The 22,923-nt window shown below is 43.0% G+C and overlaps 1 protein-coding gene across 1 annotated transcript; it reads right to left on the minus strand.

The window, feature by feature from the left end:
* Positions 1-6,352: 6,352 nt before the first annotated feature.
* LOC147030079 (uncharacterized) lies at positions 6,353-15,348 on the minus strand. Its single transcript, XM_085872160.1, has 3 exons — positions 15,183-15,348; positions 13,984-15,058; positions 6,353-6,508 (listed from the first exon to the last, which is right to left on the minus strand). Exons 2-3 carry the CDS (start codon positions 14,953-14,955, stop codon positions 6,353-6,355), a joined length of 1,128 nt encoding a protein of 375 aa, XP_085728286.1. The 5' UTR covers positions 14,956-15,058; positions 15,183-15,348.
* Positions 15,349-22,923: the final 7,575 nt, after the last annotated feature.

Below are 22,923 nucleotides of genomic sequence, written 5' to 3' on the forward strand. Positions count from 1 at the left end.
ATGATCCAGAACTGCAGGGTCGACCGGAGTGCTCAGTTCCTCAATACCGACCACAGGCTTGTTGTAGCAACTCTGAAGTTGCAGCTTAAATCCAGGAGAATGGTACCATCTCAGCCTCAGCTGGATGTTGGCAAGCTCAAGGAGGAGAATATAGCTGAGGAATTTGCGAACAGGCTGAGTGGGGATTTGGGTGGTCTGGGTGCTTTGGGGAATCCTGAAGAGTTGTGGAGTGCCTTCAAGACCATTGTCCTTGATGTTGCCGGTGGATGTCTTGGAAATCACTGAAGGGCGAAGAAGAATTTTCTCTCAAGGGACACTGGAAACCATTGACCAGAGTCGCAGAGCCAGGCTTACTAGCAGAGCTGAGCTGTTCAGGGAGCTGAGGCGTAAACGTGTACGTGTGCTAAGGGTGGACAAGGAGGTCTATGTGTGAGGAATCTGTGAGGGGGTACAGCATCTCCTGTGGTCAAGTGATTCTTGTCCTGCTTACAGGGGAATTTGTGCATTGCGTTCCTCCAAGCCCATCCCTCAGTGTACTACAGTGACAGCAGAGGGTGGTGGGCTCTTGACAGAGGAGTCCAAAGTGAAGACCCACTGGGCAGGTTACTTTGAGCGGCTGTACCAGGCTGATCCACCAACTGTCAAATTGGATGTCAGGGGTGTTGCTATCCCTATTGCTGACCCTCCAATCAACTGTGATCCACCTTCATTTGTAGAAACACAGGCTGCAGTGAAGCGCTTGAAATGGGGGTAAAGCTCCTGGGATCTGTGGTATCCATGCTGCACTTTTCAAGGCTTGTGGAAATGCTCGACTCATGTCGTTGCATGCAGTTCTGTGTTCTGCCTGGAACACAGGCGTCATCCTAACTGACTGGAAGAGGCCTTGTTTTCCCTCTCTGGAAAGGGAAGGGTGATCGCCAGGACTGCAACAACTACCGAGGGGTGGTGCTGCTCTCAGTGCCGGGCAAGGTCTTTGCTTCCATAATTCTTTATGGGGTTCACCACCATTTATTTGAGCACCAGCATTCAGAGCAGTCAAGCTTCACACCAAAGAGGTCAACGATTGACCGTATCCTTGCTCTTTATTTTCTCACCAAATGCAGACGAGAGTTTCGGCAGGGGCTGCTTGCAGCCTATGTTGATCTCTGTAAAGCGTTCGATTCAGTGAATCGGGATGCCCTCTGGAGGATTCTTGGTCTTCGTGGGGTGCCACCAAAACGGATTGATCTGATGTCTGAACTCTACTCTGGTACTGAGTGCTGTGAAGTGTGGTTGTACCATCTCCGACTTATTTCCAGTTGTTACTGGAGTTCTTCAGGGGTGTGCACTGGCCCTCACAATTTTCAGCGCTTGTATGGACTGTATTCTGAGGAGGATGTCGGAGAGATCAAGCTGCCGTGCTTCGTTTGGGAATGTCAAGATCTTTGACCTTGCTTTCGCAGATGATGCAATCACAAATGCGGAGACTGGATACCATTTTGGGGGCCCCACGAGGTGCTAGGTGAAGAGTCAAAGCTGCTGGGATTACGGATTTCCTGGGTCAAAACTAAGATTCAGTCCTTCAATGACATCTTGGATGCTGTTATCTTGTCTGTACCTGTTTGTGGTGAGGATGTTGAGGTCACGGAGAGATTTACTTACCTTGCCAGTGATATTCATGTCTCTGCTGGCTGTGAGCCAGAGGTCAATTGACGTCTGGGTCAGGCCTGGGGAGTCTTGGATTCAATGGATCATGGGGTGTGGCACTGCCGGTTCCTGGGCAGGAGGACAAAAATTCGAGTTGTCAGGTCCTTGGTGCTTCCAGTCTTGCTCTACAGATGTGAGACTTGGATTCTGACCAGGGATCTGAGATGGTGACTTAATTCCTTTGGTACCAAGTCTGTTTGGAGAATCTTTGGCTACCGCTGGTCAGACTTTGTGTCCAATGAGTGGTTGCTGAGAGAGACTTAAATGAGATTTGTTAACTGCATAGTCTGTGAGCATTAGCTGCAGCTGTATGGAGATGGGGCTCATTTTCTTGATGCTGATACTGCTAACCAGATTCTCTCAGTGAGGGAGTCTCGTAAGTGGAGGAGGCCAATGGTTCAACAATGTGCCTCGTGGTTGCAGCAGGTTGATCAGCATCTCAAGGAGATGGGGATGGGCCTGGCATCTGCCTGGGGGATGGCCAGACAGAGGCCCCTGGAGTACCAGCGGAAAGTGGACGCAGCGACGCGCTGCTTCGGCATGCTCCCCCACCTGACCTGACCTATCTGTTTGTTTGTCCACACATAACATTCGTGCTTTTCTCCACAACAACTTGTCGGATTGAGACGAAATTTTCACAACAGGAGCGATTATTCATATAGAATGTTTTATTGATACTTATGATGTCATAAGTCACATGGTGTCGCAGTCATTTTGGAAAAAGGGAAAAAATTTGGACCTCTGTATCTCTGAAACTGCACCAAGGAAAAAATTGAAACTTGGCACATGGCAAATTTTTTTTTGATGATGTCACAGGTGCCTTCGTTATTATGTCATAATTGCAGATGTGGAACGCTACATCTAATCAGTATGAAAAATTTTGAGGGTCATCTCAGGATAAAATGGTCCACAGAAAAAAAAAAAAATAAATAAAAAAAACTTGATGACGTCATCAGTCACATGATTCGGCAGTCATATTGTTCAGCAAAAAAAAATCTTCTCTGAAGTGGCTCAACAGGTCACGGTGAAACTTTACATGTATGACCGCCTATCGATGATGAACAAAAGGTTCACACATGAATCATGCCTATGACATCATTGGACACGTGGCTTGGCAGCCATATTGCATTTACCCAAAAACCTATTTAAAAAATCTTCTCCACAACGGCTGGAAGGACTGAGGGGAAACTTCATACAAATGTTGTCCAAGCCTTGGGGATACCAGATTCTTCTTCTTCTTTCGGCTGCTCCCGTTTGAGGTCGCCACAGCGGATCATCCGTTATGATCTGCATAATGATCCGCATATGATCCGATACCAGAGTATTCATGAATAATTGATGTCACATGGTCTGGCAGCGATGTTGGATTGAGCGAAAATCTTAAAAAAAAAATTCTGTTGAACCGCATTTATTTTTTTTGGATAAATTGTCTAGGCTTGTATCAGAGCTAACACACAACGCGCAACAAGGGGGCAGGAGACAATATGAGTGGGAGAGGGAAGGACAAAACAGTGGGGAACAGAGACATTAGGAGATCTGTGGAAGGGAGAGGGATAGGATGAGGAACACGGGGTATACAAGATGGACACTACAGGGAATTTGAAGGAGGTGGGTTAGGGGTAGATTAACGGGGTAGAAAAGATCATGGTTTTGGATGGGGGAAGATATGAGATGGTGGTGAACAGCTGTTTTGAAGACGTGGCAGGAAGAGTGGGGTGGAAGAGTGTGTGGGAGTTTGTTCCAAAGGCAGGAAAAAAAGAGGATTGAAAGAGTGAAAGTGAGCAGTGATTCATGATTTTGGTAGTTTTACCAGGATGAGGTTGCTGGCGGACCCTGAGTACCCTGCGGAAAATTGGGTGGGACATATCGCAGACAGAGAAGGGGGGTGGGGGGTGAGACCGGAGAAGAGATGGTAGAAGACAGGACCACCGACCTGCCTGTGGTGAGAGAGTGAGTGGCACAAAGACTCAGCCTCACCGCAGGAGATACCAATGATCATAAATGCCTTGGTTTCCACAGCGTGAAGCTGAGAAAGGTGAGAGGGAGGAGCACCAGCCCAGATGGGACAGCAGTACTCCATCAGACTGCAGACAAAAGCTTTGTTTGTGGTCAGGAGCTCGGGTGGGCCGAGGAATGACTGCATGATGGAGGATTCCCAGTCGGCGACTGGCTTTGGAGGCCAGGTTGAAAATGTGGCTTTCCCAGAAAAGCTCATGGCAGATAGTGAGACCCAGAATCTTGAATGAAAGGACTTCTTCCAGAGGATTGTTGAGAAAGTAGATTGGCGGGGGGGGGGGGGGTTCCAAATAGTGCTTTCGGAGAGACATAGTGAGGGTGTGAGATTTGTCAGGATTGAAAGACATGTTCCACCTGTTGGATCAGTTTGTGATTTTTTTCCAGATCTGCAAAGAGCGAAGAAGGTGCTACTTGCCGGTCTGAGAGATGACAGAAGGTACGGCAGAGGGTGGAGTCATCAGCAAAGAGAGAAAGAGGATTTTTCCAGAGAGTCGGAGAGATCTTTGATGAAAACCAGAAAAAGAACAGGGCCCAGAACGCTGCCTTGAGGAACTCCAGCCTGCACAGGAAGAGGAGGTGAGAGAACTCCATTAAGGGCCACACGTTGGCTGCACCAGGAGAGGAGGTCTGTGAGCCACGAGTGGAGATGGCCTTGGATACCATCGGAAGAGAGTTTGGTGAGCAGGGCAGGGTGCCAGACCATGTCAAAAGCAAGCGATATGTCTAGTAGCTTAATCAATCGATGTGAAACTTCACAATTATGATCTTGTAATGATGGGGAATATATGTTTAAATTTCAACCTGATCGGACACATGGTCTAGCAGCCAGAATTTTTTTTTTGATGCTCACCAAAATAAGGCTTACTTGGCTGTGCCTAGATGGGTGTGATGGTAGAGGAGTAGGATTTGAAATGTGAATCCTATCCAGGTTCCTCCTGATGACTTCATCTTCGCTTTTTGCTTGCTTAGGTTCCTTCTGATGACTCCAATGCAGGACTGTACCTATTTGGTCTTCCATTTGATTTGAATTGAATTTATTTTAATCCCATTCTAAATTCAATTGAATAATAAACGTCATGGATCAGGGTTAGGTGTCCGATCAAAGCGGGGTTGCATCAAAGTGAGATGTCTTGGTACCCGGTCATCGGTTAGCAGTTATATTTATGTCTCTCATTAATTACGTAACACACCAGTACACAAATGCCACACAAAATACACCACACTAAACAAGTTCTGGCGAGGGTCCGCAATCTCTGATTGCTCTTTTTATTGTGTCATTTGCGGACGCTTTCTGACGGTTCTGTGAATTTTCCCGGTGGTATCAGCTTCAATGTCCGTCGGCACGTGAAATTCCATCTTTATACATCAACCAGAAGGTACCGAACACTGATATCAGTGAGTCAGTGAGTCAGTGAGTGGTTGGAATGAGCTTCCTATATTAAATATACAACATACAGGTATATATGTATTTCTTGACAAAGTGAAGTTTACCTCTTGTTTTAGATTACTGATGATTTCTTGCTAAAGTCAGTGTATAATTTCAGCTGGATATTGCCTACTATTACTTTTGACTGTTCGTTTAGAGCCACAGTTTGTGGGGTCATAAAGGCCAACACTGTGACATCCGCACTATCTATACGACTATGATATGGGTGCACTAAAAAGGAACACTTTTATGTGGTCTTAATTTTGCAAGTATAATAAATAATTCGTCATTTGATTGATTCCAAAGAAAAGTTCCCAAGACTGTTTTTTCCCTTTCTATTGGCAAAATCAAAATTTTAATTTGTTCACCTTTTTACATTTCTTACAGTCAGTAGCAGTTCAGTACAAAAATAAAAGTGATGGTAATGCCTCAACATGTTTCACAATTAGCACTTTATATTGTGCCGGAACATTCAGGTCGGAATCTGTTTTAATTAAGTCTATTTATGACAATATATATATATATATATATATATATATATATATATATATATATATATATATATATATATACATGTTGTGTTACCTGTCTGCAGATTGATTGGAATTCCCTTGAGGTGTGATCAACACTGAAACAGGAGCTAAATTGGATGCGTATTTAAGGCAAAAACAAGCTTGAACATAGTTACATCCCTGATATGAAAAACTATTTCTGAGTGTCAAGGAAACCTGTAAATTATTCCATCTTAGTCTTGTTGGTCGACTGTATATTTAGCAATCGTCTGAAATATGATTGCATGAAATCCCAAGTGTGTATGTGTGTGTGTGTGTATATATATATATATATATATATATATATATATATATATATATATATATATATATATATATATATATATATATATATATATATATATATATATACATACATACATACATACACACATATGTTTGAGATTAATATATATATCGGCTGGTCCATATCATCTGAAAATATAACACATTTCTTTTTAAAATTGATATCTCCCACTTGCAATTTATCTGCTTCTCTGTTGTCAAATATCTGATGAATCCCCCAAAAATGTCTTTGTAGAATATGCAGATGATCAAAACAAAACAAAACATTGTTTCCATTATTCATGATTATCTTGATTATCATTCATGAAACTTTTGTTCTTGTTTTAAGGAAGCCAAAATAGATTTTGCTCCGACGAAGGGTTTACACTCAAAACGTCAACTTCTCCTTGCTTCCCACGGTGGCTAACGTACCTTGATCAACATTCTGTTGATTTTGTCCTTCACAAAGCAGTTTGTTTGATGCCGCTGTCATATCAGCCTCCGTCAGATGAAATGAACTCCCTGTCGCCGTTGAGAGAATCCACTATGGTGAGAATAATCTTAAGTGTAAAAATGAGAATGTCTGGTTTCAGGAACAAGAAAATGATGAGGCCAAGTAAATATTGGTGAAGAAAATTCAGGGTGATTCCTTCATAGGATCCAATACCATCAGTTAACATACAATGTTTTGGACGGAGCTGTTGTGTTTGAGATCTTAATGCCTGTGAATTTGTCTTTGACAGCTTTGACAGTTTGTCTGTCTGTCTGTCAGACAGTTTGTCAGACTGTCTTTGACAGTTTGTCTCATCAAGATTTCACAAAATACGAAATGCATTTGCTTATGAATGTTCTCACCATCTGTCTTCCTCACTGAAAATAAATTGGTTCTCCCAAACATCTGTATACTTACTTATTCAACTTGATTAAATTATATGACAGCATTTACTGTATCTTCGTTTAAATTTTTGCAATAATATCTCAGATTAGGGCTCATAAGAGGACTTAAATTTTTTTTACAGTGTCTAAGGCTCAAGGTCGAGCTGCCACGCATATGGATATACAGACAAATACACAACACACAACACAGGACTGTTAGATGAGACAAACACAGCCACTGAGCTTGGGGGAAGTACTGTCACTTTTGGGGGCACTCTGGGTACCGAGGCCACAAGAATGGTCCCACCTTTCTCCACCGCACCCAGCAGGGCACTTCCCAAAAAGTTTCTTCCTCCCCATGGATGCCAATCAATGGGGATTGTCCATGGACTATTCCGTTTAAATGCTGAACATCAAGCAAGGAAGCAGTGCGTACCATTTTTAGTGTTTGGTATGATTCGGCCAGGGTTTGAACCCCCGACCTCTACACTCGGCATGGACGCTCTAAGCAATTACATCACCATGTCTGGTTAACACCACCGAATCACAACTGAGTCTGCTTAACTTTGCTTAAACAAAAAATTTGGCTTTCACAACATATAGTGGCGGGACAAAATAATTATTGCTGGATTTTTATGACGATAAACGTGAGTATGATTGACCAACTGTTGCGCACCTTTCAACTGGAAAATAATTTCATTTCTTGGATCATCAGCTTCACTAATTGAGCAGGCATTGAAACTTTGTGAAAATGTGGATTGAATTAAGACTAAGAAAAGTAAGAAATATAAAAAACAACCAATTTGTTTTTCTGCCAGGAAGATAAAAAAACAGAAGCGATTTTAATTTTCAGGCAATTCCAAGAGAAGGATTCGGCAAAGGAAAGGAAACGTTATCATTTTTTTGTTGTTGACCAAGAGAAAGCATATGCTTTTGAAGAGCAGTTGTTCAATTTTTTTTTGTCTACATAGTTGAGGCTCGTGAAAGAGCTAGTACGCAACGGATCAAGACATAACGGAATAAAAGTAACAGCAGAGAGAGGGAGGAAACATCAGCAGCAGAGTTGAAGGCCAAGATCGAGAGGGGGCAGACAAACAATGGGTGTGGGGAGGAATGGGGGGCAGGAGAGGCCACATGTAGTAGACAAAGTGAATATAGAAGGAAACTCTCAGGAGTGAAAACGGGAAATTTGAATGGACGCATTGTAGTGGGGGAGGGGTTGACGAGGGGAGAAATAGCCTGGTTTTGGATTGGGGCCGATCTGTGAACAGTTGTATTGAAGACCTGGAGGGAAGAATGAGATTGAAGAGAATGTGGATGTTGGTTCCACAGCCGGGAAAATGAGGAACGGATGAGTGGAGGTGAGCAGTGATTCTGGATGAGGTAGTTTTACCAAAGGGGGGGGGGGTTGATGGTGGACCGTGTGAGCCCTGCAAAAACCTGGGGGAGGGGGAGACCAAGCAATGGAAAGAGTACAGGGTGCAAGAGCATAAAGAAGGCAGTAGAAGACAGAGAACACCGACCAGTCTGCAATGGTGAAGTGATTGATCCATAGACTCAGCTTCACTATGGGAGATTCCAATAATCTTGAAGGTCGTGTTTTCCACGGCATCAAGCTGAGCAAGATGTGAGGCAGGAGAGCCAGCCCAGAGGGGAGAGCAGTACTCCATCAAGCTGCAGATGAACGCCTTGTCGGTGGATAGAAGTTCAGGTGAGCCAAGGAAGGACTTTGTATGGCGGAGGATGCCCAGTCGGTGACTACCTTTGGAGGCCAACTTTGAAATCTGGTTTGCCCAAGAAAGATCATGACTGATAGTGAGACCCGGGATTTCAATGACTGAACTTCCTCAAGAGGATTGTTAACAACATTGTTTGTTATTGTTAAGGTCACTGAATTGGTTCACAAATCAAAAGCTCGAAGCCTATTGTTTCTGAGGTCTAGAAGTCAAAATGTCACAGGGCAAAAATGAAGGTCACATCAAATCATCAATTTTCATCCCATTTATTTGAAACTTGAACAGGATTTGCAAGTTGGGTCACTGAAGCCTGTTGTTTGTTTTTTTTTTTTTATGTCAAAAGGGCAAGGTTGCAGCAACTGATTTTGCAAGTGCTGGTCTATGACCGCTTGTTACCCTTGCTGGAGGAGATGGTATTGCATTTGGGTCTGTTTGTTTGTTTGTCCAAACAGAACTTTAGTGTTTTTCTCCATAATCGCTTGTCAGATTGAGGTGAAATTTTCACCATAGGTGCGACTTCTCATGGAGAATGTTTTATTGATAATTATGGTGTCATAGTTCACATGGTGTGGCAGGCATGTTGGAAATGGAAAAACTTTGGACCTCTATCTGTGAAACCGCACCAAGGAAAAAATTGAAACTTGGCACATGGCAAGTACTCCTCATGGGGAATAAGTGTGATTTTTTTATGATGCCATAGGTGCCTTTGTCATGATATCATAATTGCATATGTAGAACGCAACATCTGATCAGGATAAAAATTTTTGAGGGTCATCTTGGGCGAAAATGTTCCACGGAGAAAACTTTGATGACATCATTGGTTTCGTGATTCAGCAGCCATATTGTGAATTTTTTTTAAAAAACCTTCAAAAATCTTCTTCACTGAAGTGGCTGAACAGATTGAGGTCATAGGTCACTTGGTTTGGCAGTCATATTGGATTTAACCTCAACCCTATAAAAAAAATCTTCTTCACTGAAGTGGCTGAACAGATTGAGGTCATAGGTCACTTGGTTCACACATATGATATCATAGATCACATGGTTTGGCAGTCAGATTGGATTTAACCTCAACCCTATAAAAAAAATCTTCTTCTTCAGAACAGCTGGACAAATCGAGGTGAAACTTCACACAAATGTTCCTCAAGCCTTGGGTGGATAACTTTTTTCATGAATAATTGATAGCTTACATGGTTTGGCAGCCATATTGGATTGAAGAAAAATATTTTAAAATGTTTTCTCTGGAACCGCTTAATCAATGTGAAACATCACAGTTATTATCTAGTAGTGATGGGGAATACACGTTTTAAATTTCAACTTGATTGGATGCATGGTCTGGCAGCCAGAATTATTTAATTTTTTTATCTGGGTTCTTTTTAATTTTTTTAATTTTTTTTCAATGAGGCTCACTTGGCTGTGCCTGGATGGGTTTGAGGGTAGAGGAGTAGCAACTGAAATGTGAATCCTATCCAGATTCCTCCTGATGACTTCATCTTTGCTTTTTGCTTGTTTGGGTTCCTTCTGATTACTCCAATGCAGGACTGTACCTCTTTGGTCTTCCATTTGATTCGAATTGAATTCATTTTAATCCCATTCTAAATTCCCAAGAAAGATCATGGCTGATAGTGAGATGGTGGACCGTGTGAGCAGGGTATGAATAATAATAAACGTCATGGGTCAGGGACAGGTGTCCGAACAAAGCGGGGTTGCATCAAAGCAGGACGTCTTGGTACCGGTGATCACTGCCGGCAGTTATAAAGTGGCAGTTCTAGTTATACCTCGTATTAATGACGTAAAACAGATGCACACAAACACCGCAAAAAACAAGTCCTGGCGAGGGTTTGCAATCTCTGATCGCTCTTTTTCTTGTTTTTATAAATTGTATACACTGATTTAGTGAAACCGCCGGGTGCTATGCGTGGGTGAAGTGTGCTATGCACCAGGTGCTACTATTTTTTCAGGATAAAAAAACTCCAAAAACATTATCCATAAAAGAGTAATTACATCACTTCTAATCCATAAAAGAGTAATTACTGCAAGTCACTTCTTTTGAAATTGTAGATGGTGACTTGCAAATGGAGTCTCAAGGGTGATGTACAGAAGTGTGTTTTTTTTAATAACAATAAATACAAGATGTTGGGAGGTGAAATTTGCTGCATTTGATGTGTAACACGAGCAGAGTAAAATGAGTGCTCGTTGACGTCCAAGCGAGAGATGAACCTTCAGAGTTTAGGCTTTATTCCATTTGATTGGAGCCGCTTCTGTGGACACACCAGGAAATACAGGTTCAGCTAGGAGTACATAAGCAGAAACGTATACATGTGCAGTTAACCATTGCAGACTAATCCGCGTAAGCACGGAGTTCGATATAATCTCCATTCTCACCAGTCAATGAGCACCTTCAGTTAACGAGCATCAAGTGGACAGCCGATGTCAATAGCAATGCCCCGGGGACAATCACTCGTGCCGCAGAGACCTCCCCTTATACGCGAGACGCACAACATGTGATCCCGCGTCATGTCCCTTGATTCACGTTAATTCACCACATTCTCCTCACCTTTAAAATGTAACTAGGGGCCCATCTTACACACCATGATTGCTTTAGCACTATAGGAGTATACATTTCAAGCAACGCGGACTAATTGATCTACAGAAGCATACATGCCAAGCAGTGATTATTTTGAGTTGTAGGAGCATGGAAATGAGCATCGATATATGATATAATGGGCATATAGGAGCATGAGCAGCGAGAATGCCGATAATCCCCTTTACAGATTGAGTCGTCGAGGGGGCCTTATTCGTCGACCTCTCCGGGAGTAAACGGCAGTTTCACTTGAGGGAGACTCCCGATCCTCTTGGTGAGCCTCGACTTGTGCCGGGGATGACTCCTCGATCGCTCTCGGGGGAACACGGCAGCCCCGTCGCCTGGCGGAGTTCCTGGGGGAAATGTCAGAAGGAGGAGAGCCAGGAGGTGGTGTACCGGCGGGAGGAGTACCGGCGGGAGCCAGATGGCGAACCGACACAGTGGTCTCCCTGCCATCCGGGAGCCTGACATGAGCATACTCTGGATTAGTGTCAATGAGTTCGACCCCCTCCACCAGCGGTTCATACTTGCTTTGTCGTACCGGGCGTTTCATGAACACTGTACCGGGGTGGGTCAGCCAGTTGGGCACCGTTTGTCTGTCAACATAACGTCGTTGGTGAGTAAACATACGTTCGTGAGGAGTGGCATTTGTGGACGTGCAGAGCAAAGAGCGTATGGAATTCATTGCGTCAGGAAGAGCAACCTCCCATCGCTCGGGGCCCAGTCCTCTCGATTTCAGCGCCAGAGTTATGGCTTTCCAAATAACTCCATTATACCTTTCCACCTGCCCGTTTCCCTGTGGGTTGTAACCCGTCGTTCGACTAGTTGCTATGCCGTGCTCTAATAGGAATTGTTTTAGCCCGGCCGACATGAAACACGGCCCTCTGTCTGAATGTATGTACGAAGGTCTCCCAAACATAGCGAAGACGTCAGAGAGACATTTTACGACAGTGCCCGAGGTCATATCCGAGCACGGAAACGCGAAAGGGAACCTTGAATATTCATCAACAACGGTGAATATGTATCTGTTGTCTGTCTCGGTGGGCAGGGGCCCTTTGAAGTCGATGTTTAGTCTCTCGAAGGGGGAAGTAGCCTTGATCAGTCTGCCAGATGCCGCACCATATAATCTGGGTTTTAGTTCAGCACAAACAGGGCATGAAGCATTCATTTGTTTAATATCTTCAACAGAATAGGGAAGATTTTGTCTGCGTACGAAATGTGCCATCTTGGTTACCCCTGGGTGGCACAGAGACACATGGAGGTCTTGCAAAGCCTGACTGATTGTTGCCGAACTGTAGACCCGGGAGAAGGTATCTGCAGCAGGGTTTTCCTTCCCGGGCCGGTAAACAATGTCGTACCTGTAGCAGGCTAGGTCTATCCGCCATCTCATAATTTTTTCATTCTTAATTTTCCCGTTATTTTTCCCATCAAACATGAAAGCCACGGATCGTTGGTCCGTAACGAGCGTGAAGTGGTTTCCCAGTAAATAATGTCTCCATTTACGCAGCGCTTCGACGATGGCGTACGCCTCCTTCTCTATTGCCGAGTGTCTCTGCTCGCTTCTAGAGAGAGTTCTCGAGAAGAAAGCGACCGGCCGCCCAGACTGATTAAGTGTTGCAGCTATGGCGTGATTTGAAGCGTCGGTCTCCACCACGAAGGGCACCGAGCTGTCGATCGATAAAACCACGGACTTACTGATATCATCCTTGAGATCGTGGAAAGCTTTCACGACAGCGGCATCTGGTGGAAAGTTTTTGCAATGCACTAGGGGATGTATTTTCTCGGAGTATTGCGAAATCCATCTTGCATAGTAAGCGAACATCCCGATCACCCGGCGCATTGTCTGCAAGTCCTGAGGTGGTGGAAGCTCACGGAGCGGGCGCAATCGCTCAGGATCAGGCTTAATTGTGCCGTCGGCTATCGTGTAGCCGAGAAGGTCAATTGACCTTGCCGAGAATACGCATTTCTCGTAGTTGAGAGTCAGATTATATTTTCTAGCAATGCTCAAGAATCTGTCTAGATTCCTATCATGTTCCCTCTGATCCCTACCGCACACTGTGACATTATCCACGTAAACAAAAGTGTCTTCGAGGTTTTCATCTGAGATGATGTCGTCCATAACCCGTTGGAAGCAAGCTACTCCATTCGTGACACCGAATGGTATCCTTCTGAACTGGTAGAGGCGCCGCCCTGCCTGGAATGCAGTGTACGGTTTGTCTTCCTCTCGGATGGGAATTTGATGATAGGCGCTTCGCAAGTCGATGGTACTGAATACCTTATAATTGGCCACGCGTTCGACCATCTCATCTATGCGCGGCAGGGGTAGGCGTCGAGTTGGGTGAAGCGATTGACCGTTTGGGAATAATCGACAACCATCCGTCTCTTATGGTTCTGACTGCTGGTTACTAACACCTGTGCGCGCCATGGCGAATCGCTCGGTTCTATAATTCCCTCCTCCAGTAATCGCTTGGTTTCTGAAGTGATGAAATTCATGTCAGCAGTGGTATATCGCCGCGATTTGATCGCTATCGGTTTGCAGACCGGCGACAAGTTAGCGAACAGCTGGGGGGACGTCACCTCCGCGGTGGTCAGCGCATTTAAAATTAGACGAGGCTTGCTTCCTCCAAAGGGTATTTCGATGCTCGTGTGCTGCTTGAGGACATTATGACCCAGAATTACGTCTGCGCACAAATCACGAAGCACCAGCACCTTTACATCCCGATGCGTGTAACCTTTTACGTCCAATTCAACATTGCAGTACCCTCGTACGCGGGATTGTAGTGAGGTGGCGGCCATGCATACCGTATTGTCAGTCGGGTGGATTACCCATTTCCTGCCCTTCACTAGCGAGCTGTTGACGAAACTTTCAGAGCTACTGGTATCAATCAGTGCCTCAGCCATATGCCCGTTAATTCGTACGTTGATGATAGCCTTGGATAGATTCCCCGGGGAGGCTGCAGTCAATTTATTTTGCGAGTAGAGAGCCGCAGAAGTGGGTTTATTCCTCCTTAGAGTAGATTTACATACCCTGGCATAATGCCCTTTCTTGTCGCAATTCATGCATGTGGCATCTCTGGCTGGACATTTTTGACGAGGATGCCTTTTGTACCCACAAAAGAAGCATTTACCGACCGGAGCAGTTGCTGAGGAGTTTGACGAGGTCTGGGTATCCGGCTCCTCGGGTGTTTCTCCATCCCTCATGTCTGGCTGTGTCTGTGCCAGTGGGGTTCCTTGGGTTCCCATCGTAGCAGCGTTCATGAGCAGCATCGGTGTCCCAAATGACTCAGATTGCTGCTGAGCCGTATCCATCGCTCGAGCCTGATCGACTACCTTGTCAAGAGTGGGTTGCGCTTTCTCTAGTAAGCGTTGCCGTATGTGGGCTGATCTGAGTCCTTGGATGAATGCCTCCCGTGTCGCTTCCTTTCGGTGTTCCTCGGCGCTTACGGCCCGGAAGCTGCAGTCTTTTCCCAGCTGATTCAGAGCTTGCAGGAACTGATCGATTGTCTCCCCGGCTGCTTGCTTGCGTGTGTTGAGAAGATGTCGTATGTATACCTCGTTCTTGGGCTTCACGTAGAGCGCCTGCAGTACGTCAATCGCTGCTTCGTAAGTGTCGCACCCCGAGAAGAGCCTGTACACGCCGGGCGAGACATGATTCACGAGAGCGGCAAATTTGTCAGCTCCCTCCGCGATGATGGTCAGATAGTGTGAGAAGGAGCAGAACCAATGTGACCATTTCATTTCTGCGTCAGTCGTGTTTGGGTCTGCGTCGAACCTCTCTGGTTTGTAGATCTTGTCCATCTTTGGTTGAGAGAGCCGAGAAAATTAAATGGAATAAATTGAAATGAGAGCGAGAGATGAACCTTCAGAGTTTAGGCTTTATTCCATTTGATTGGAGCCGCTTCTGTGGACACACCAGGAAATACAGGTTCAGCTAGGAGTACATAAGCAGAAACGTATACATGTGCAGTTAACCATTGCAGACTAATCCGCGTAAGCACGGAGTTCGATATAATCTCCATTCTCACCAGTCAATGAGCACCTTCAGTTAACGAGCATCAAGTGGACAGCCGATGTCAATAGCAATGCCCCGGGGACAATCCACCCGTGCCGCAGAGACCTCCCCTTATACGCGAGACGCACAACATGTGATCCCGCGTCATGTCCCTTGATTCACGTTAATTCACCACAGGGATGTCCAATAAAGAACGAAAATACAAGCACATCTGACGCTAGGCCAAGGCTTCAGACTTTGGCACACTCACGAGGCTGTACCGTTGAAACGAAACGTCCCAGAAGATAAAGAAAATAGGCTCACATTTGTACATGTAGTGTTTTAAAATAACGCTTCCTGTGACCAAACATCACATCTTCCAGTTTAATAAAATAACTCCAACCCATCACTTTTGATGGGCTTTTATACCAGTGAGTTAATATTCGATGGTTGTACTTGGGGTATGCCAATGAAGGCTTTAGGTATTAAAAAAGTCGTCGTCACAGGGGTTCAGGAGAGGAGGTTGGGAGGGAAAGGGGTGGGGGGGGGGGTGGAGGGAGTCTATCCATATTGTCAAAGTAAATGTGTACTATATAGCACCACCCGGTGGTGGCGCAGGGTATGTATTTCAAGTGATAACTTGTTGAGATCATTTTGCATTGCACACATAGTATTGCACAAGTGCTTTACTCACCACTGCCAGAGTGATGGCCATCTTTTGTAACTGGTCTCATTTGATCTTGGGGCATGGAAATGGAATGAAGCATGCTATACACCCTCAATATTCCTATTGTTCATGTTACAATTCCCTTGACTGTGGCTCTTCAGAACCATGCCATATTTTGCATTATTTTGCATTCACTTCATAACGATGTTTGCATTCTTGAACGACTGACAATGTATCAGGAACGGCATTGCTCATAGAAGTAGCTTAAATATCTATAATTTGGAGAGTAATGTGAAGGGTTGATTGCTCAATTACAACACAGTCAAACATGTTGACTGTTGCATGGAGTGGAGAGGTTCAAAATTTTTCCTTTCATGCACAGGCAGATTTCCCATTATAGCTTTGTCGAAGAACTCACCCAGGAGACCCTTCCACATGGACTTCTCACAAACATGATTTCATTAACATCCCCTGTACCCTTAGGCTCAAAGTTTGTTGAAAAAGCTTTTCTAATAAATCATACAACATAAGAAGTTGAGAAATGTCCACACTTCATTTTAGAAATGTATGTGTGAATAACATCGCACGTTGAGAAACCTCGTGAAAATTCCAGGTTCATCACAAAGCTGGTAAAACCCACGGAATATATTAACTCAACAGGTGTTTTGAAACAGATCGAATATATATTGTATTTTTATCTATCGTATAAAAACATGACAAAGGGAAATCACAGTCTTCACATCAAAAGTTATAAAAGTTCAAAGTTGTGCAAAGACTTTATGGACAACCTGCTCAGTACAGTCCAGTAGTCAACATTGAGGTCAACAACATCAACTTCTGTATAATATGTAGATGGTCTCAAATCAAAAATCGATATGGTTCTCTCTTCTGTGAAAGAACCACTTCCAACAAGCTTCAGGAATTTTAACATTCTGTACTGATCTGTCCCAAAGACAAATGAAGATGGACATGCAGGATGAAAACATCATAGGCTAAAATTAACAGCTGCACATTTGATTATATTAAAAGGCAAGTACCATCTTGCTTGTTGGACTCGGTACAAAATCGTCATCGTGCTCATTTACAACAAAGCTGTACCCTTTTAAATGCAAGAGAAAGAGCAAATGCTCGAGATTTTGTACGGCTGGTGTCCCTTGTTGAGTATTCATTGGAGGAGGGAACCTGCCTCCTTCAATTTAATGAAAGTCTATTGAAAGTGCTTGAGAAAGAAATTTTGTCAATAAAACTTGCTTTAAAGGGGAACCCAAACGCAATTTCTTTTCTTCTGAAACCTGTGAAAACCATTAATCGCAGTCTAATTTGAAGGGAAAAAAAATTGAGATTTTTTTTTTGCCAATCACAAAGTGCTGAAAAAAGCCCAAAAGTGTCGATTTTCGATTTTCACAAGTGACGTCACAGCTTGAAAACCCACCTACTGTATATCCAAATTGTGGCTTTACAAAGAGGAACAGGGTATTTCGAGCTTGGATTGCGACACTGATCCCACCGTCATCAGCAGCTCTGAAGGTTCTCAGAATGTTGAAACTGATCACTAGGATTTTGCAGAAACGATTGGAGACAAAATTAGTGATGGAAACACTTTCGGGGGAATTATGGAGCCGTATTGTTTCGAGCCTTATGCGAGCAATTCAGATGAAGATGGCAACAATGGAGGTGTTCGTGAAGATGAAAACGCTGGTCGCATGCTCACTACAGATTGGTAGGTTTTGTTTTTCTGTTCAATCGTCTGTTTATAAGAGATTTTGTTTTAATTGATAAATCAGTTATACTACTCCAGCAGAAACACAACACGGACAACTGCCGACATAATGAGCGACAAATGCTTTGTCCCACCATCACAGGCTGACCAGGTGTCCTGTGTGTTTCAGGATCATCCCGTTATCCACTTTCCCGGGACACCATTTGTGTCTGTAGTCATGTCCGTGCTGTGTCCTACCATCATATCCACGCCATGCCGTGCTGTGTCCCACCATCGTGTCCATGTCTCACCATCGTGTCTGTGCCGTGTCCCACTGTCATGTCGTGTCTGTGCCGTGTCCCACTGTCATGTCCCTGCAGGCAAACACATGCGTTTCATCCACCACTCAAATTGTCCGTGTACATGTGCTGGTAGCTGGGAAGAGATAGTGTTACAGTTTTGAGCAATGGACGTTTCTTCCGCTTAATCATGGGGATGGCATCTTCTCTCAATTGTGGCGGATAACCACAAGATCTAGCCATCTCTGTTGTTTCATAACAATGCTCTTAGGGTCTTTCGGCCATTGGTGTAGCCTGAAACCATCTTGGTTTATATTACTACAAACACCAAGGATGCATCAACTGGGCATATTTGTGAAAAATCGAAAATAATTGTTCCACAACGAGTTCAATTGTTTCGCGATGTAACCCGTAGAGGGTATAAATATTGCAGTGGACGCCCGGATGTGACGTCACGGCTAAATGTGAAGAAGATGGTTTCGACTTTTAATTTCAAAATTACCTACTTTATAAATTGCAAATCGGAAAATGACACAGCATATCGATTTTGTAGGTTATCAAGAGATAGATTAGCATGGAGGTGGTCTGAGCATTTGGGTTCCCCTTTAAAAACGAGACTCTTCAACACTTTTCTCACACGAGTTTGCAGGAGCTGTCGGATGGCAAGAATATCGTTCTTGTGTATTCCAGATGGCATGCAGCGGATACTTCAATGTGCCTTTCCTGTACATTTATCTCTATATTACTAAAACTCTCATCTTGTATGTATGTATGTATGTAGGTATGTATGTTGGAATGTATGTATGTATGTAGGTATGTATGTATGTTCCTGAAAAACAGCCAAAACAGTGCACGATAGCGCAAAATATTTATGGCCACCTTACTCACCATTCACCTGCGGTGTGCAGTATCAAGTTTCGTTCAAATTGTGCAACGAAAAAATTATTAAAAAATAAATTCCCAATTGAGTCAAGTACTCTTCAGGATGATTTGAACAATGCAAACAACCTCAGCGGTATAGTTCGCTGGAACTATCTTTTTTTTTTTTTTGAAATGATTTTTTTTATCAACTGCTGTTAACAACGGGAACCCAACGGGTTCATGGGTCGTCTGGTATCTATTAATCGGAATATCAGATGTCCCATTTGTGAAATCTACAAAAGATGATAACATTGTTTCAAGGATGTTGATATTGATGTTACGATAGGTAAAGACCACTTGTGTTAAATAAATATTACAGAAAACGAAATTTTGAAAACAATTTTTTGTGAGGGATTTGTTGAACCCTGGAAACGCAATACAATATAAGAGGGGGAGTCAAGGGAAACTTTGCAAATGTATTCTTTCTAAGTATAAATACGGAAGCATTTCCCCCATCTAACATGTTTTGGCATTGGTGAGAAACCTTTTTGTGTTATCCCTGTTACTTTAGATGTTTTGTAGGTAATCTCTGAGTGATGACATAATCCTGCTCACCTGCTGATCTCTGACGCTGATCCTGCTCACCAGATTCTCTCAGCGAGGGAGTCTCGTGAGTGGAGGAGGCCGATAGGACGACCACGTGCCTCGTGGTTGCAGCAGGTTGATCGGCATCTCAAGGAGATGGGGATGGGTCAGGCATCTGCCTGGAGGATGGCCAGACGGAGGCCCCTGGAGTACCGGCGGAAAGTGGACGCAGCGACGCGCTGCTCTGGCACATGCTCCCATACCTGACCTGACCTGACCTGATGACATAATTTTGACGTGATAATGGGAAGTTTCACAGAATCTGAGTTTACAACAACATACAATATCAAGAGTATACAATTATAATATGTAAAATACGAATATATGAGGAAAAGGAGAAGCATCCTCCATGTTTCCATCCGTCATGTTTACGATAATAAAAATGGTACCGTTGGAAACCTAATAATCGATTTACTTGGAACAAAAAATCAGTTTTTTAATAAATGTAGCTTTGCATACCCGTCACTTCACTGATAGGTTTAATCAAAAGACAGCATTACTCTTCACAAACATATTGCATGTCTATCTGAGTCTCAATGAGGATGTCACATGAAGTGAAATACATGAAAAAAAGGTGGTTATAACATGTAGTTGAAGTTGTTGCTGCTGTCATGGTGGCTGTGGTTGTTATTGTTTGTGTGCTCCTTCCATGTACTTTTATATATTTCTCTATTGCTTTGAGAAGTATTACGATGTATAATTTTGTGTGCTCCTTCTGTGTCTGTCACACGTTATTCTAAAGGGTTCCTGCCATCATGGAATAATATAAAATGTTGCCGTTGGAACTTGGAACCACCGCATTAAGCTCATAATCCCGCTTCCTCTTCTTAAATGCTGGAAAGATTAGCTTTCAAAAAAATGCATCTTTATGTTTAGACACACAAAATTTCTGTTCCAAGTAAATATTCATTATCAACTTTTCAACAAAATAAATCGATTATTAGCTTTCCAAAAGTACCATTTTTAGCTCACCTGAACTTTAGTCAGGTGAGCTTATGCGATCGAGCAGTGTCCATAAGTGAGTGAATGAGTGAGTCAGTCAGTCCGTAAACACTTCAGTCATTATTCGCTTGAATCAAACATACAATTTTGATGAAACTTGCCCACAAGCTTCATATCTGATGTCTAACGAAGGTTTTTTGACCACATCAAAATCTGTGCTCATTAAGGAGGTCTACGGGGAAGTTTTCTGACCACCCCAAAATAGGTATTTGCTCTCTTTTCCGAAACCACACACACAATTTTGATGAAACCTGATCATAACCTTCATCACCCATAATGTACCAAAGTGTATTGACCGCATGAAATTTCTGTGCTTATGAAAGGGGGTCTCTTGGGGGGGGGTACCCCCAAAATAGGTGTTTTGCTTTCTTCTCAGAAACTCCACACACAATTATGATGAAACTTGACCACAACATTCATCACACATGATGCACCAAAGTTTGTTCACGGCATTAAAAAAACATCCATAGGTATCTACTTTCTTCTCCGTTACATATTTTATGGGTCATCCACACCTACCGGTGGTTCCCTGGTTTTCTTATTCAGCCACTACCAGGTGAGTACCCAGGGGTATTGCCCCTATAAGCTGTTGGTCCATGAGGGTGAGACAGTGCATCATCTGACTTAAAGAAAAAGGAGTGGGATCTTTTTTTGCCCTAAACCATCAAAGGTACTAAATTTTGAAAGGAAGCTTATTACCGCACATGCACAGTGCAAAGCAGGGTTAAGCAATTAGTTCATTCTCTGTTCGTCTGTCTGTCTACAGCCATCAGCCTATGATCGAGGTACGACTTTATTTAAATTGAATTATGGGTCAAAGCAGCTAAGTGTGAGCCAAATTGTTTCAGAAGTCGTGAAAAAAAAATCAATTTTCATGTACAGTGAAGTTGTTGCAGCATAAAAAAAATCAAAGATTCACTGAACATTTTGCAAAAAAAAGTTTATAAAAAGGATTGGTCATCACAAAATGTCATCATTTTCAAAATAGAGTAGGATTTTTTTATTTGGTCAGGCTGACATGCAAGTTTTCAACTCAAACAACAGCAAAGTCAGCTCTAATGATTGGTCCAGGACAAAAACATTGTAGTTTCGGGGTTTTATAGCTTGTACCATTGTTTCATAATGCTATGTGAACCATTGTTTAAAATGACTGTCAGTTCATCGATGACTCATTCGAAGGGTCAAAAACACAAAATTGTCCAGAAATGATAACCTGAATAAAATACTGCATCAATGCTATCAATAAGCTTAGTAATATAATCAAAAGCATTTATTATGGAAAATAACAGGAATTACACAGAAAATAATCACCTTTCTGAAAATGTGACGGACCGGTGGAGAAATTTTCATCGGATGATATTTTCTCTAATAGGGGGAATAAGGGAATGATACTTGGTCAGATTAACCACTCCCATTGTATTTGAGTATATAACCAACAACAATTTAATTGCCATGTTATGAGTCAAAACTATTGACTGAAATGCAAAATGTGATGGACCGGTGGAGATTTTCACTGACCAAACCCAATTTGCTAGCCGAGTCATATCAGTTCCCTAATCCTGATGGTACCTAACATGAAAGTTTACTATTACTCGAAGAAACTTTCAAGCAATATCATGAGAAAAAAATATTTATTTTTTATCGGATTCGACTCGAGGGAATTTATAGGCACCAATAAGAGCCTTCTCGTGTGAAAATGGTCAATTTCGACATTTTCCGTCAGTTCACATGGATAGACCCTTTTCGAGCTATTCCAATTCTATTTTCAAATAATATTGGGGCTATTTGTCATACTGGGAACCAAGACTAGCATAAACAATGGAAATAATTATGTCAGCCCTACAAGAAATGTCATTAATTTACAAATGTGAAAATAAAAAACAGGCCCTTATTGACAACTTCATTACAAATTCCCCAGAGTGAGCACATGAAGGACTCGATATAGACCAGGAAGACCACACATTTTTTATTGATTTTCAAACGGTTTTTTAGAATATCTCCTCCAAAATTTTGTTTAGTAAACTATTTAGGCACACTGACCACTTTCTACAATGAGGGTTCCCTGAAACACTGTTGCTCACACTTCCCTGCGTTGAGCCTTATATATTTTGAATGCTGTAGAACACAAATCGGAATAACAACCTGCAACTTAGTAGTACATTGGCTCTGAATTTGGCAAATTGAACACAATCTCGTCCCAAGTGCACATGCGTACAGAGTAGCAACTTTGTCGTTTTGTCTCGCAGTCAAACAAAATTGAAAATCATTACAAACAGGAAACTTACTGTTTTAATGGACGTTTTTGAATGCTGGGAGTATTTTTAGATCCTCGTGGAGGATCTCTAAGTCTTATTCACGTTGTTGTTCTTCATCTTCTTCTTGTGGACTTTTTTGTTTCACAGCCTACAGTTTTCATCGAAACTTCCTGAAACTTGGCATATATATGTAAAAATACCCTGCACAGACAGTAACCATCTCCGATTTTGAAAAATCCTCCTAGAAAAAAAGTTATGATGTCAAAATATCTCCGCTAATGGAAATCGCCGAAAAAATTATCTCTGAAACTAGGCAAGCTTTTTGAATTCTGTTTGCGGGAATCGAA

This window comes from Eptatretus burgeri, chromosome 3, assembly GCF_056783735.1.
Source record: "Eptatretus burgeri isolate ZD-2024b chromosome 3, Ebu_testis_v1, whole genome shotgun sequence".
NCBI classification, from domain to species: Eukaryota; Metazoa; Chordata; class Myxini; order Myxiniformes; family Myxinidae; genus Eptatretus; species Eptatretus burgeri.

Coding starts and splice junctions, on each gene's coding strand:
- LOC147030079 (XM_085872160.1), bottom strand. CDS start 14,955: ATGGACAAGATCTACAAACCAGAGAGGTTCGACGCAGACCCAAACACG. Junction 6,509..13,983: donor TAGTGAAGGGCAGGAAATGG/GTAATCCACCCG, acceptor TTCTCACCATAG/TGGATTCTCTCAACGGCGAC.